Consider the following 16,299-nt stretch of genomic DNA (forward strand, 5'->3'; position numbering starts at 1 on the left):
AACAATATGGAATGACTTGTATTTACACTCTTGTAGATCTTCTTATGAGCCTGCCAAGCTAATGTCTGTCTGTAGCACTGTTTACAACTGATTGATGTATTTACTATGGTAACCAATGTTCTAGAGTGTAATTTCTTTTCTTTTTAATCACCTACATAAGTAGTTATTGCACTTCAAAGAAACTCATTATGTATGAAGTGCTTTGAGATGCTTCTGAGAGTGGTGATAAGTTGCTATATAAATGCAAGTCTTTTTCTTATGTGGGGCTTAAGACATTAGTGAAATCTCTCACTTATAATATGGTTGAATTGCAGTGGTGATCTTCACCATTCTAGCTGAGGGATTTCATTTGCATAATTAGAGCTGCTATAGCCCCTTGTTTGCTTAGTTATCTGAAACTAATGCATTTACCTTTTATTAAATCCAACCTGATATCATGCACACACCATTTACCTGATCTTTTATCTGTCAAAAATGCTTGGAAATAGTGGGTACACATTTTAATGTATTTTTTTTACAACCTGCAGGATATCAACTGACATTTCAAATAAATTGATGAATAGATGAATTTCAGAGCAGTTTTACAGATTTGCAATATTAGTTAAATATTATTGCATCAAACATAAACTAGAACCTTCATCATGTTGATTGACAGAATCAGATGAGCTTAGCCTCTTATTAAATGACTAAAACCCAAACATTAGAAACAAAAAAAAAATCCAAACTAAGCATTAGTAAAACTAAATTTTTTTATCACTATTTTGCTGCATAAACACTAACAGGTAAATACTATTTTGATATATTATTTATACGTCTTGGGGCAAAGCAGTTGTAAGACACAGGCTTGCATTATTGTGAAATTACACAGATGAAACATGATGCATTACTTTTGACTTCAGATACAGCTCAGTACATGGTGTTTTTAGTTTTTTTCTACTTCTTCAGGCATAACATTTTAGTTTAGAATATTTTAGCAATTCTTCTGTGGAATTTTGATGGTGATGGTCTTAACCTCGGTGTACTCCTGGAGACCATATTCTCCCCTAGACAAAAAGAATAATATTCAGTAATGTTGCTCAGATGCTCAAAATTCCTATTCATCTGTAGGTCATTACATAGCTGAATATGTATCTGTATTTGATGACTTTGGTCCTAACTTTCTGCGACCAGCAAATTTAGGACTACATTTATCCCCAAGCCCACAGTAAAGAGGACTGACTTGATTGAATTTAATGAGGCAAGTCCCTCTTCATTACAACTGGCTCCATCCACATGGAATGCATCAGCAGTGCAATTGTTTGCCAGTTGTGAAATCCAGCTGTCTAGCTGCATTCAAAGGGTTGTTGTTGGCTCATAAAGAGACAATATTGGCACTGCAAACAAACTGTTGAATGGGGACATGTCTGCAAGTAACAATGTGAGCTAAATTGCTCCTTTCACTATCAACAAAGTACCTATTACAAGAGGTATGCCTTTTTGGAGTAGGAAGTGAAGCTCTCAAAGGCAATGGTGAAAGCTACACTAATTATAGTTTCCAAGGTCCACTGTACTTGGGAGTAACTGAGGAAGGAGTTTTCCAAAGTCCAGAGAAATACTAAGCTAAGCGTGCCCTTAATTGTATGAATACTTGCTTTTCTTCTGCTCCCTAAAGGTGAGAGTGCAGGGAATAACACTTCTATGTTGCACTCTTGCACACAACTGAAGATGGAGGATACAACTGCAGCAGAGCACTGTAACGTTTCGTGCATGTCAGTTTCAAGTTCCACCTGCAAAGTATGAGGCTAAGCAAAAACAACCATGATAACTCTAACACAAAGTCTTGGCCCAGAAGAGAGATTGTTTGGGATTCCTTTTATCATTTTTGTTGTGGTCAACTTAAAGTTCAGGCTGCACACAAGGAAAACTGTAGGTTAAATTTTTGAAGCCTCCTAAAGATGGAAATGGAGGCAGGGGGTATGGCTCTGAAAATAACAGCTCGAGGCAGCATGCCAATTCCAATAATGAGGGGGCGAGTGGGACAGGAATCCTGCTTCCCCTCCAATTCAGGCCAGTTAGGATAATATAAACACTCATTAAGAGGTTATCTATGCCTGCAGGAATTGACCAGTAGAATGCAAGTCAGTACAGAATGGGAAGTCAGTCATGGCTCCCCCAGGACCCCATAAGAGGGTCAGTGGGGCAAAAAGGGGATTGGTAAGGGGATGCCCTTGGCATTGCACAGGTGACAGGGAAAGTGCCTGGGCTTTTAATGGGTTATATGCCCTGGCATCACAGGGGCAGAAGAGTCAGGGACAAGGCTGCCATGGACAATTGAGCAGCCATCTGCCCAGAAGGTAGGGTCCAGCTGGCAATTGGGGCATGACAGTCTGATTTTGGCCTCTGCAGCGATGAGGGGCCACACTCTGCAGGAAAAAACAAGGATCAGGAGGACACAGGAGAGGAAAGAAGGGCAGAAAGGCAACATAGGCCAAGCTCATAACACAGATCCACTGCCAAAGACAGAGGACTTGGAGATAACCGAGACCCAGTGCTGCAGGAGACTGTAACTCTCCAGGCAGATGTTCACTGAGATCTGTGTCCTTGTCACAGAAGATCTCACACTTCACAGCATTAGTTTCCATGCCCTGCCAATAGTTGCCAAAATCACTGTGGCTTTGAACTTCTTCACTTCTGGCTCCTTCCAAGGATCAGCTGCAGACAATACAGCATATTGCTGGTCACTAATGCTGCCTTTGCCAGAGCTGGACAGTACACTCATTTAAAGATTGACATGGCCTCGCAGAGACATAGGGCGGTAGGTTTTGCCTTATCATTGAATTCTCTCAGGTGCAGGGTATCATCGATTGTACCATGTGGCCATTAAAGCATCCAGTGACCAGCCATAAAATTCATCAACAGGAAGAACTTCCACTCTTTCAGTGTTTAATTGGCCTGTATTAGGAAGTAGAGATAGTTGTAAGTATTTACATTTGTATTTGTGGGTGTTAGAAACAAGATATAACTTTAAGTTTTTTTTAATTTACATGTTGAGAAAGGTGAACCTGGGGTTTGGTTTCATTTTAGAGGTTTTGTGAAATGGAGCCCAAAAAACTCTAAGCTCTGTTTGTACACCTGCATTCCTAAATAGGTTTTACAACTCTTGAAGTGGTTTAGGGAAGTTAAAGCAAAGTAGAAAAACTGGGCTGTCGCTGAGCAACAGGAGGCCCACACAGAGAGGCAGAGAGAAACAAGAGAGCAGTTTGAGTTCAGATGGTCTGTGGATACTACAGAGTGAGGAAGCTGACCAGGAGAGTGAATTGCAGAGAGCAGATTTCCCAAAAGAACAGAAGGAAGTCCCAGAAAGTGGCGACAAAAGAAAGTCCCAGGAAGACAGTTAAGTCAGGGAACAAGAACAGGAATTAGGAACAGGTCCTGTTCAGTGAAGCTGAAGTAAGGAGCAGAGGAAAAGGCTCTGAGTTTAGGAGAGAAAATTGCAGGAGAGCAGATTCAAGGCAGAGTGGGCTTGCAAAAAGACAGAAGATCCAAGGAGACAGCCAAAGCTTGGTGACTCCTTACTATGAAGCAGCAGTGTTCTATTGCATGGCTGAGTATCTGAGAGAGAGTGCATGGAAAGCAAAGCTTGAATGCACTTGTCGACCCAGGGGAGAGGAAGATTGGAAGGAAAGATCGAAACCCTGGAGATGGAAGATTGTGGAAGGCATCCGAGAGAAAGCGCCGTTTGGGAGGAGATTCCAAAGTGAGTTCTTTGAGACTGGAGATTGGAAACCCTCGTGTGAAAGACAGAGTTCAGTGAGATTGGTTGGCCCACAGTGTAACAAGCGTCTGGGGCGAGTTGATGAGAAATCCATAGCATTTATGTATGGGGGTATCTGTCACCTTGTGTCTGTCCACAGGTCGCCTATTGTTTTACATGGACTGTATACTTACTGTGAACATTAGAGTATAAGATAGATTTTGTAACATGTGTTATTCTTACGAATCTGTATAAATCTGTAAAGGTATGGTTATGGGCGAAGGAGTAGTGTAATACAGTTCATCTTTTTCTTGTTTAATAAATGTTTTATTCTTTTGTTAAAAGTTCATCAGCTGACTCTGTGGGCAGAATCATCCCAGATTTGCACTAAGCATGGTAGTGGGTGGGTAAAATGTTTTACCTGCCGGCCGCAATGGCGGTTTTTCGCACAATGACGTCTCAAACCCACCACATTAATTATGTGGGAAACACACCGCTTTCATGGCGGGATGGCTCTCATTCGCACATCACACCATCACCTCGCTATTTCAGCACGCCGGGTGCCATATTTAAAGTCCAGCCACATGCACACCTCTCAGTGCTTCCAGCACACAACTGCTGCAAAGACATGGCTCTGAAAGGCAAAAAGACTGCAGCCCCCAGGTTCAATGATGCGTCCCTCGAGTGCCATTTGGATGCAGTGGAGGCTCGCCATGATGTTCTCTACCCCCTCTGGCTGCAGGATAGGCAGCAACACCATCAATCCGGCTTGGAAGGCGGTGGTCAGCGCTAATGCCCTGCAAAAGAGGGCATCGACCCAGTGCCGCTACAGGGTAAACTTTCTCATCATTCCGTCATGGTAACTCACGCTTCTTCTCACTCTCAACTCAAACTCACAAACCCATCAGACATCCACAGGGATCTCACACCTCAAGGGACAATACCACTAACTCTCACATACATCCTCACATCTCCATCAGCCTCATACCCTCTTGAGCTCACTTCCCCATCCTGTCCATGGCTCCGCTCACCACACAAATATTCCATGCAATGCCATGTGTCCTTCTCACACTCTCTTCATCTGTTTTCATGCAGGAAAAACCTGCTCACATCAGCAGGGAGAGGTCCCAGCCCCGGGATGGACTGGCCCACATTAGGCCCCTCACTCATTTTGAGGAGTGTACCATTGCACTGACTGGTGAGGGCGTGGACTGTGCCTGCAGTAATGGTGAGGTTGGCGGTGAACACTCTTGTAAAGATCCTGCGCCACATCATCCTTCTCTCAGTGTAAATGTGGGTACTCTCTCTCCTGCTTTTGACTCTGCTGCCATGCACTACTTATCTCTACTTTGGTTCACAGGGAGCTCTGCCAAGCGACTGACACCCTCAGCCAGCCAGTCCCTCAGCTCCATCCATGTCCTCACCTCCAGCCAAGAGGACACCCCTTTCAATGAAGAGCTGGAAATAAGCAGCCTGGAAGACTCGTCACAGCACTTACCCACACCCTCCATCAACGCAGAGACACACATGTCGGTGGGACCTTGCTTGGGTTAACAATCTGGTGGTCATCCCACAGACACATGTCCGCAGCAGGAAGAGGCAGGTTCAGCCGAGCTCCTCGGCACTTGGAGGACTGCTGGGGAAGAGGCATCTGTGAAGTCCGAGTCAGATGACGAGCCTCTAGATTTAGCCTTCCAACTCATCCTGGACAGTCAGCAAAGGCATGGGAACATCACGCAGAGCTGTAGGAAGCCCTCAACAGAGTGGCATGTGGGTCAGAGGAGTGTGTCCGCCTGCTCTCTGGTGAAGTGGTCCCCACACATGCGTGTATGATAGTCTCAACGGGGGGGATGGCAAATGCCATAGAGAGCCTGGTCCAGCAGTAAGTTCCTACAGTGGCAATGCCAGAGGGAAACAGGGCACCTTGACATCCCTCTAGGTGCTTCTTCCCCTCAGGAGTCAGGCCGGGGCGCCCGAAGGAAGGAGGAGCAGCAGCTGGACACCCCTGGTTCATCCATTCAGGAATCTCAGAGGCTGCCCTCTCCCTCTGAGTCCCCTTTGCCTGTGAGCCCCTCAACCTTGTCTTCTGTCACCAAAGAGGGAGCAGCTGGCCAACTAGTGATTCTTGGAGGGAGAAGTGCCTGTGGGGCAGGGCCTTTTGGAGCTTCGTTCAAGCACCCCCCCGCCACCCCCCCCACCCCCCACCCCACCCCACACCCCCACCCCCCTCCCACATTCATGCAGATACTTCACATATTATACTCACCTCAATGTCCTTTCAGTTGTCCATCTGAGCTGACCTGCATCTCCGTCCAGCCACTGATCACACTCCCATGCAACACCTGATCTCGCCCACCATGACTCTCGTTTTACTTTCAATTTGGACAGCATGGTCTGGATTTGGTTTTTCGTGTGTTCCCCTCCCCCAGTCACCCATTTCCTTTCCCCCATCACAGTTGACCCCCCCTTGCATCACCTTCCACCTTCCCTCCATGACCTACCAGCCACAACCCTTTTCCAGGTGAACGTGTATGATCCCTTCCTTACCGAAAATCCCACTCAATCCATATTCACCTCCCCGGCCTCCTCCTCCTCCCCACCCCCAGGGTCCGTGTCTGCCTCTGAGTCCCCACCAACCATCCTCGCCATCCCTTCTACTGCTACCGTTGAGCCCTCACCCTCCCACCCTACTGCCTCATTCTGCCCTCGGTCATTCTCACCAATACCTCATACCACGCCCATCCTCAGTTTGCTTCTCAGGAGTCATGCATGGACATGACTCCCTTGCACATTCACCTGGACATCCCCCACCGCACCCCCGGAACCTACTCTTCCCTGGAACCCCACCCCAGCGGAAGCCCTCTCCACGCCCCCCCCACCCAACACCCCGCTTAGTCCACCCATGCCCCCAGACTCCCACTCCCTGCTTAGTCCTTCGCCCTTCCTGACTCCGTCAGACACCCTTACTCCTTCCGCCACCCTTTGTCCTCCCCCCCCCCCCTCCCAACTCCTCCCTCCAGCCTTACCTCTTCCTTTGGTCTCACATCCTCCAGCTTTACTCCTTCCCCCTTCCTGACTTTCTCAGACAACCTCACTTCTTTCTCCAACTTTACTCCTTCCACCTTCTCAACTCCTTCCTCCACCCTTACTTCTTCCTTCACCCCCTCCCCTCTCTGCGCTCCTCCCTCCCTCCAGACTTCCTCCCCTCTCTGCACTCCTTTCCCCTCCCGGGCTCTTTCCCCTCTCCACACTCCTTCTCCCCTGGACACCTTCTCCTTTCCGCACTGCTTCCCCCCTCTGAACTCCTTCCCTTACACCTTCCACCACCCCCCTCCAGTATACCTACCTCCCCAGTTGTCACCTTCTCCCCTGTTACCCCCTCCTCCCCCTTACTCCCAACCCAACCTCACACCCCGACACCTTCATTCCCCCCCTCCCAACCTCAACCCCTTGACACCTTCATTCCCCCCAACCTCACCCTCCCGACACCTTCATTCCCCCCCCAATCTCACACCCCCGACACCTTCATTCCCCTCATCACCTCTTCCTCTCCCAGTTGATCCTAGACCTTCCTCTCCTAACCCCTCGACCATCATCCATTGTGAGCATCAACAGTGACTTTCCAACTTTGTGAGTTGCTTTGTAGTGGAGCCATGTCCATGAGAATCCACCCAGCATGCCATGGACATTCCTGCAGGATCCTGTTGCTGTCGAGCTCCAGTTTCTTCTGCTCCTCGGATGTCCACGATGTGAGCAAGACCCTGGCGGTAAGTCTCAACTTTTGCACGTCACAGTTGTGAACCAGCATGTTTTTCCACTGATGTAGATGGATAATCCAGTGGTGGTGGAGGGGGGTGGGGATGAGTCTGGTGGGCTGGCCTTATAATGATATGCTGATGTATTAAAGTGAGGTTCCCGACGTCCGATCGCGGGGGATGCAACCTGCCATTGGCGGATGGATCGGACGATCGCAAACTGGTTTCACAACGTCATTTGGCCTTCTCATCATATTATCCGCTGACACCATCAAACACGCCCAACGCCAGCAGGTACGGAAAATCCCGGCCTGTGACTCTGTTTAGTAACTGCCCTCAATGTTTCTAAATAAAATGAAAGTTAGGATCTATCAAGCCAGGTTCCACTCAGGAATCTGACTTGTCCAGTAGTAACATCAGCTGGGATCATAACATCTGCAACCACAACAAGAGCTTCCTCCATGTGTGTGTCACTTTCCTGGCAGCTGCCATGAGTCCTTCATCCCCCTCTGCCTCCAACTCCTGAAGTACATGGATGGATTCAAGGGAAATCACTTGAAAAATGACTATACTGCCCTCTTCCAGAGCCCCAGAGGCAATGCAACCAATACCACCTGCACAGCAGGACAACCACTGAGAAGGCTATTGGCCTTCCAAAGATATGATTCCGGTGCCTGGACCAGTCAGGTGGTGCCCTCCAATACTGTCTTTTAAGGGGCTCGGTGATTGTGGTGACTGCTGCGCTCACCATTACATGACCATTCAGAGGAGTGTAGATCTGGAGGACAGTCAGGCCCTGGAAGGTGCTGGCCCATTGTGGGAGGAGCAGGAGCTGAGAGGAGGAATTAGAGACATGGGAGATAACACTGATCGGAGAGGTGCCCCTGTTGCTCAATGAGGTGGCCACCTTCTCTAATCCTTTGGGAAGAGGACCTCCATCCTCTCCCTCATGGCCTCCAGTCTTAGGTCCAGGTTGGCATCAATGAAGTGAGAGTCTGCCCTGCCCTGAATACCAGCCACTGGCTCCCCTGTGGCATCTTGCTTCCCTCTGGTGCAGTGAAAGGCTTTGGGACAAACTACAGATCCCAAACTCAAGACATCCAGCAGCCTCAGTGATGGCTGCCATGGAGAGTCTAAATGAGTCCCACATTTCATCTGCTCCACCTCCATTCTGCCCCCAATGGCTCAAAGCAGACAGGAAATCTGCCTCCATATGAATTAAGTGCTCACCCCTGTGAAAATTTGTACTTTAATTAGTTTCCCACCGGAGATTGGTTTATGACCCCAAAACAGGGCCGGCTCCTGTTTCTCACTTCCATGGTGAAAAGTCAGCCCTCCATCACTGCCACTGAGATATTCAAGATAGGTCTCCTGTGACATAACTAGGTATGAGTGGTGTTTGTAAACATGAGCCCTTAAGTATTTACAGCAATGCAATATTCCCTAGGTGTCTTTGGACCTGAAAATTCAATTTCATGAATGTGTCCTCCTCACCCAATTCATGCAACATCATGGGAATGGCCAGAAAGTATTCTCATCAATTGCAGCTTTATTAATTACGTTTTGTACTACTGCAGAAATTCTCAAGATTCCGGGAAAATGCACCTTATCAAACTGAAAGTTTCAACAAAAATGTAAAAGAAGGAAAATGAATGACTGCAAGATGCTCAATGCATAAGCAGAGAAATGTTCACTGGCAAAAATATGAACTCCTGAACTCAGTGATAGCAACTGCAACCTGATATTAAGAGAGACTGCAAGGCAGGCAAAGTTTATTTCCATGACATAGCCTTCACAAAGGGGCAAGGTACGGGACAAAGAACAGGGTGACCAAGATTGCCGGATTCAATGTGGAACCCGATTTTCATATTGAAATGAGGCTTGTGCATGACTGCAGCAGAGCCTCCTTCTATTCAAAAAATAATTACACGTTGGAATATTCAGCAAAAGATCCAAGTGATGCTTCATTCCAGCAAGGCACCATAATGCAACCGAAGCCTCAGAAAATCTGAACCGTTACAACAACCTAGGTCAGACGGAACTGAAAGTTCCTGCCTGAAGTGAATGGACCTTTGGCTGGTCCTTCAAATGTTTCGTCCTGCCTGCGATGATTCCCGCCGGGGGCAGGACTGGAAAATCCTGCCCCTAGAGCTGGTGCTGCTATTAAAATATGTACCTTAATCCCATATTCGGGAGAAATTCATTCACATATTGCTGGAAGGGTGTAGTCTAATGTCGATTCACCTACTACAAAAATTTCTCCCCAATAGGGTTTCTGTTAAAATTGGTGTAATCATAATCCAAACTTTAACCTTTGCTTTTCTTTTCTTAGTATTTTCAAGTTTTCCTATAGACCTCTTGACTCTGCAAAGTAGAAACTGTAATTCACATCCTTCCCTCCACTAATGCACAACTTAATGTATTCCCTTTATATAAATTTGCACATATTTTGTAACACACAATGACATTGAACTAGAAGTGTGCACAAGGCTTAAATATGAAAATAATTTTTTTTCAATACTCACATTTCTCTACCATTTCCAGACATTTTAAATCCACCAAAAGGACTCTGAACATGCATGGCATTGTAGCAATTAACCCTGTGGGAATATTAATATATTTACCAGTGCAATCAATGCAATAGAACTTCCTGTTCATATATAGCTCGGTAGAATGTTACCATATTCTTTAAATACTTCAAAAAAATACTTACCACACAGTTCCAGCTTGCAGAGCTGAAGCCACGGTAAATGCTTTATTAATATCTTTGGTGAAAACTGCAGCAACTAAGCCATAATGGGTGTTGTTGGCTCTTTTGATAACTTCATCTACTGTTTTAAACTTGATAATTTGTTGCACTGGCCCAAAAATCTATTTTTTTATATAAAGGAGGAAATAAATTTTAAGGAAACAAGAATTAATGCGCAATCATTTTATCAATCATTGTACACTGGTACTGTATTAACTACTAGTATAAATACATTGATCATGTTTAAGGTGCATTGTTATATAATTTATGTCATTTTGTTTTCTTGCTTTTCCTTTTTTAAAAAAATTAAGTAACTCCCTCAACACACTTGGGTGAAGAACTGTTCTGGTCACTATGTGTCGTGACATTCACAAAAAAACTGCATAATTTCACTACACCCAATAGACATGTAATCCTTCCTCATTGTGGGTACTTCATAACTTTGGCAAGTGATGATTTCTACTATGTGGTGACATTAAACAGTATTTATTTGTCCTATTGATTACTCTGGGTGCCAGGTGAGGCAACATCAAGGTCTCATGGTCAAACAGTCTGCAAGCTTATACTGTTCAAGACTACGCTTTGTTGAATTTTGGTTTGAAAAAATATGGAACCCTGTTGATGCCCATAGAGTCATACACAAGTGTGGTACTTGTCTTAAGAACAGAGGATCAATATTTGAAAATCAAGGGAAAATAGTCAGCAGTGTTATAAAATTGCTTGTTATGGCAAAGCAAATATGAATTAAATCAAGATTACTATAGAACTGCAGAACATTAAGTTAAGAAATATTGTAGATGGCAATAACATCGATGACCCAATGGTTGGTACTATTTGAAGAACAACCAGGATTAATTAGTCTATCGTTAATCATCATGTTTTTAATATATAAAAACATGTATTCGCGTTGAAGTTTAAAAACATAACCTAATTTGGAGATATTGTAGCTATCTTCAAAAAAACTGAATCCAATTTTTCTCACGATATTCCCATTTTTTAAGTTAGCTGATATTGTTTTTTTAAAAAAAATCAGCTTTAATGATCTGGTCTACAGATGTTATGGCTGCTTTAATTGGTATTCTGGGACTAGTACCAGGAGGAACGCTTCTCTTATGAGATAGCACCATGCCAGCCTCTCCTCCCCAACACGGAGCATGCCTTCATTAAGAAATTCTGTCTTTTATCAGCCTGTCTGAGAGCTGAGGAAGCTCTCCCTTTGAGGGTATATTGGAATTAAACATCAATTAAGGCCAGCATTCTTACTGAGGCTGCTGTGCTAGAACTAATGGGTCATGAAAGCGAATACTTCTGCTATGAAACAAAATAATAATAACTTTCCCTTTTCTGATGAATTATTTAAGAGTGCAAGTAAAATGCAGAGCAGTATTAGAAGCTGGCATGTGCAAATCTACATTACCTCTTCCTTGGCTATGCGCATTTCATCTGTAACCTCTGAGAAAACTGTTGGCTGTATGAAGAAACCTTTATCTCCCCATGGCAAACCTCCACATTCCAGCTTGGCTCCTTCCTTCTTCCCACTCTCAATTAAACTGAGAATTTTATCATACTGCTCCTGGTCAATCTGTCAAAATGTTATTACAAAAAATAAATGACTACATTTAGCACACAAAGTATTATAATGATGATTATATAAGCATCTGAGAACATTTTATCTCCAATAAATTTTTGTATAGGATTATTCTGTGCAAAAATGGTTATTGTAGCAATTACGTGAAAGTTAAATTAACAAGAAAAGAATAATGTTTGCCTTACTTGATCACCCTTTGCAGAAGTCCCAAAATTCAAATATTTGAAAATTTAAAATATAAAGTGTGTCAGCAATGGCTGAGTCAGTAGCAATCTCACCTCTGAACCAGAAGATTGTAGGTTCAAGTCCTGCTACTGGATGTGAGCCAAAAATTAAGGCTAACACTCCAGTGCAGTCCTGAGGTATGCTGCACTGCTGGAGGTGCTGTGTTTTGGATGAGGTTAAAGCCAGGCCCCATTTACCCCCTCTGGTGGGCATAAAAGATCCCATGGCACTATTTTGAAGAAAAGCAAGCGTGCTATCCCCATTGTTTTGGCCAATATTTATCCATCAATCAACATCACAGGAAAAGACTATCTGGTAAATTTCACACTGCTGCTTATGGGAGCCTGCTCTTTGTTATTTCACTCCCAAACCAGTTGGTGAAGTATGAAACTAGATGCTAATACTTTTCTTGATAATAGGTTTATTTACAGAATGCAGCATTGCATATGTCTGCTTCCTTCCTGCTAACCCAGTGTCCAAGCAGTCTCTCTTTAGAAATGCTCTAAGTACTTAATTAAACAATGCCTATCACCTGCGTATCTTAACAATATAATTAACATACTATTAACACCGTGTACAAATTGACTGCCTCATTTCCTATATTACAACAGTGACTACACTTAAATGAAAGTAACACCATTGGCTGTAAAGTGCTTTGGGACGTATGGTGGTTACGAAAGGTGCCGTATAAATACAAATCTTTCTTATTTATTTTTGTCTGAAATGACAACTTGCTTTGCATTTACAGCATTTTCTATACTTTAACCCAGATTTACAGAATTCACAGTTTTTATTTTAATCTTACTGATTTTGGTCTGTTTGTTAACAAACACAAAAGTTATCTTGTGCCATAAAGTTACATTACTTTAATTTTAAGGTTTGGCCATTTGTTCCATAATTAACCTAGAACTCTGTATATGTAGTAGGGCCGTACAGTGCTGTTTGATAATTATTTTCATTGAAATTAAAGACATTTTCAGGTCCTTGTGCTGATTACTTATTAAGTCTGAGACATATATTTAATTTAAACATGGTGGGAAGGTTTTCAGATTGGGGTGAAGCAGTGGCTACCACTATCAAACAACTCTACTACTGCTATTTTCTTAAAAAAGGAAGAGTTTGCATTATGTAGCACATTCTATGGGCTCAGGTTATCCCTGAGAACTTTATAGTTCATGTTATGGATGCAAATTCAGTGGCCAATTTGTACACAGCATTGTCCCACCAAACACCAGTGAGTTAAATGGTCAGGTAATCTCTTTTTGCTGGTATTGACTGAGGGAGAAATGTTGACCAGGATAATGGAAGAACTTTCTTTCTCCATTTTGAATAGTACCACAGGATCTGACTTCGGGAGGCCCCCAAAACACTTCACTGTCAGTCAAATCCTTTTGAAGTGTAGTCATTGTTGTAAATTGAGATATTAGGAACAAAAGAGGAAGTAGCAGAAACAAGTGATCCAGCAGGAGAGGAGTTGGCACTGGGAAAGCCACCAGGCTAGAATGAGAAAGGAAATGGACCAGGAATGGAAAAAAACAGCAGTAATGAGAAAGGATCCGTAGCTAGAGAGCTGGCAGTACCTAGAAGAAAACAAGATTTCTGTATTAATAAAGAACTTTAGAAGTTGACTTCCTCCCCAAGAGTTTCATACCTCTCCCACCAATATTCCTTCTAAGCCACACAGCAATCTGAAAGTTCCCACACAGGCTGTTCACAAGTTGCCCGCTTTATATTGTGGCTGTGCAAAAATATTTAAAGGGGCTGCACAGTTAAAGAAATTGCCCTAGTACTTAAAAAAAAAATTGAGGATACTTTGCCCCTGACTACTCCTAGCTCTTTAGCTGTCAATCATTCTGTTGCCTCACCCACTACTGATTCTACTAATGCTGTTGGATAGGTGATTGAGGCAAGGCTGTGCCAATGTTTATCGCAGCCGAGAAAGTGAGCACATGCTAGGTTCTAAACATTTTCTTAGGAAAAGCCCAACTGATTCACTAATGTCCTTCAGGGAAGGAATCTATCACTTCATCCTGCTCTGGCCTGCATGCAACAGTAGTCTACACCATGTAATTGACTCTTAATGATCTCTGAAGTAACTACTCAATTATACAAGCAATCACTCATCAAGAGAAATGGCCATCACCTTCTCAGGACAAATCGCAGGCATCTTGTCCCCACATCCTGAGAAATGAAAGAAATGTTATGGCACTGACTTTCCTCATTGTGAGTTACAGTGCTGTGACATCTTTAAGAAAAGAGGTCAGGGGCTTCCTTGAAGTTCTTCCTTCTCTGCCACTGTAACTGGCATTTATGGCAAAGTTACCTCGACTACATCTCCTCACACCCGCTTCCTGTAAGGACTCCATCCCATTCTCTCAGTTCCTTCGCCTCCGTCGCATCTGTTCTGATGACGCTACCTTCAAAAACAGTTCCTCTGACATGTCCTCCTTCTTCCTTAACCAAGGTTTTCCACCCACGGTAGTTGACAGGGCCCTCAACCATGTACAGCCCATCTCCCGCGCATCCACCCTCACGCCTTCTCCTCCCTCCCAGAAACATGATAGGGTCCCCCTTGTCCTCACTTATCACCCCACCAGCCTCCGCATTCAAAGGATCATCCTCCGCCATTTCCGCCAACTCCAACATGATGCCACCAGCAAACACATCTTCCCTTCACCCCCCCGGCGGCATTCCGTAGGGATCGTTCCCTCCGGGACACCCTGGTCCACTCCTTCATCACCCCCTACTCCTCAACCCCCACCATGCCCACGCAGAAGATGCAACACCTGCCCTTTCACTTCCTCTCTCCTCACCGTCCAAGGGCCCAAACACTCCTTTCAAGTGAAGCAGCATTTCACTTGCATTTCCCCTAACTTAGTTTACTGCAGTCGTTGCTCCCAATGCGGTCTCCTCTACATTGGAGAGACCAAACGTAAACTGGGCAACCGCTTTGCAGAACACCTGCGGTCTGTCCGCAAGAAAGACCCAAACCTCCCTGTCGCTTGCCATTTTAACACTCCACCCTGCTCTCTTGCCCACATGTCTGTCCTTGGCTTGCTGCATTGTTCCAGTGAAGCCCAACGCAAACTGGAGGAAGAGCACCTCATCTTCCGACTAGGCACTTTACAGCCTTCCGGACTGAATATTGAATTCAACAACCTTAGATCTTGAACTCCCTCCCCCATCCCCACCCCCCTTTCCGTTTCTTCCCCCTCCTTTTTGTTTTTTCCAATAATTTATATAGATTTTTCTTTTCCCACCTATTTCCATTATTTTTAAATCTATACCTGTAATGCCCTGTCAGTCTTTCCACCCCACCCCCACTAGAGCTGTACCTTGAGTGTCCTGCCATCCATTCTTAATTAGCACATTCTCTTAGATAATATCACTACCTTTAACACCTCTTTGATCCTTTTGTCTGTGACATCTTTTGATTATCTGCTCCTATCACTGCTTGCTTGTCCCTACAACCACCCACCGCACCCCCCCCGCCCCCCAACTTCTCTCACCCCACCCCACCCCCCACCTTAAACCAGCTTATATTTGACCCCTCTCCTAACTTTACTCAGTTCTGCTGAAGGGTCATGAGGACTCGAAACGCAACTCTTTTCTTCTCCGCCGATGCTGCCAGACCTGCTGAGTTTTTCCAGCAGGTTTTTGTTTTGGATTTCCAGCATCCGCAGAAGTTTTTTGTTTTTATCTCTGTTGAACATACAGCTGACTTATGTTTGAAAAATGCTGTAAAGCTGCTCAGCCAATCAGAAGCTGAATGAGCCTATCAGCAGCAAATGCAGACAGAAACCATTCTGTGATTGGATGAGCAGCAAACAGTGGGAGGGTAAGTTTTAGGTAAGTTCCAAGGCTCGGAGAGCAAGGGTGCGGAGCAGGGTCCAGGCGAGCTGGAACAGGGCCCGAGGGAGCGGGAGCAGGAGCAGGGTCTAGGTGAGGAAAAGCAGGGCCCAAGGGAGCCAGAACAGGACATGAGTGAGCAGGAGTGGGGCCCAAGGGGCCAGAGCGGGGTCCACTGGTATCTGAGTGAGTGAGTAGAGACAATGAGAGAGTGAGGGGGATCAAGAGAAAGTGTGAGGGGGGAAAGAGAGGGTGTGAAAGAGTGTGTGAGGGGGAGAATGAGAGTAAGTGAGTGAGGGGGAGAGAGAGTGAGAGAGAGAGTGTGTAAGGGGGTATAGCGTGTGCATAAGTCTGGCTCACTCCCAGTCTCATGGTTCTCATTCACCCTCACCCCCACACA

General features: G+C 44.9%; 1 protein-coding gene across 2 annotated transcripts in view; it reads right to left on the reverse strand.

Annotated features, from left to right (window-relative positions):
* Window positions 1-483: 483 nt before the first annotated feature.
* LOC144695973 (aldehyde dehydrogenase 1A1-like) overlaps window positions 484-16,299 on the reverse strand; it is a 116,057-nt gene continuing 100,241 nt past the window's right edge. For both annotated transcript variants that reach the window (XM_078567112.1, XM_078567120.1), the window contains exons 11-14: window positions 11,655-11,819; window positions 10,202-10,359; window positions 10,014-10,088; window positions 484-1,043 (exon numbers count right to left, since the gene is read on the reverse strand). In XM_078567112.1, coding sequence (XP_078423238.1) covers window positions 971-1,043; window positions 10,014-10,088; window positions 10,202-10,359; window positions 11,655-11,819 — 471 coding nt within the window. In that variant the 3' untranslated portion in view covers window positions 484-970. The remainder of the gene's footprint in view (window positions 1,044-10,013; window positions 10,089-10,201; window positions 10,360-11,654; window positions 11,820-16,299) is intronic.

The sequence above is a fragment of the Cetorhinus maximus genome, chromosome 2, assembly GCF_964194155.1.
Source record: "Cetorhinus maximus chromosome 2, sCetMax3.hap1.1, whole genome shotgun sequence".
Taxonomy (NCBI): Eukaryota; Metazoa; Chordata; class Chondrichthyes; order Lamniformes; family Cetorhinidae; genus Cetorhinus; species Cetorhinus maximus.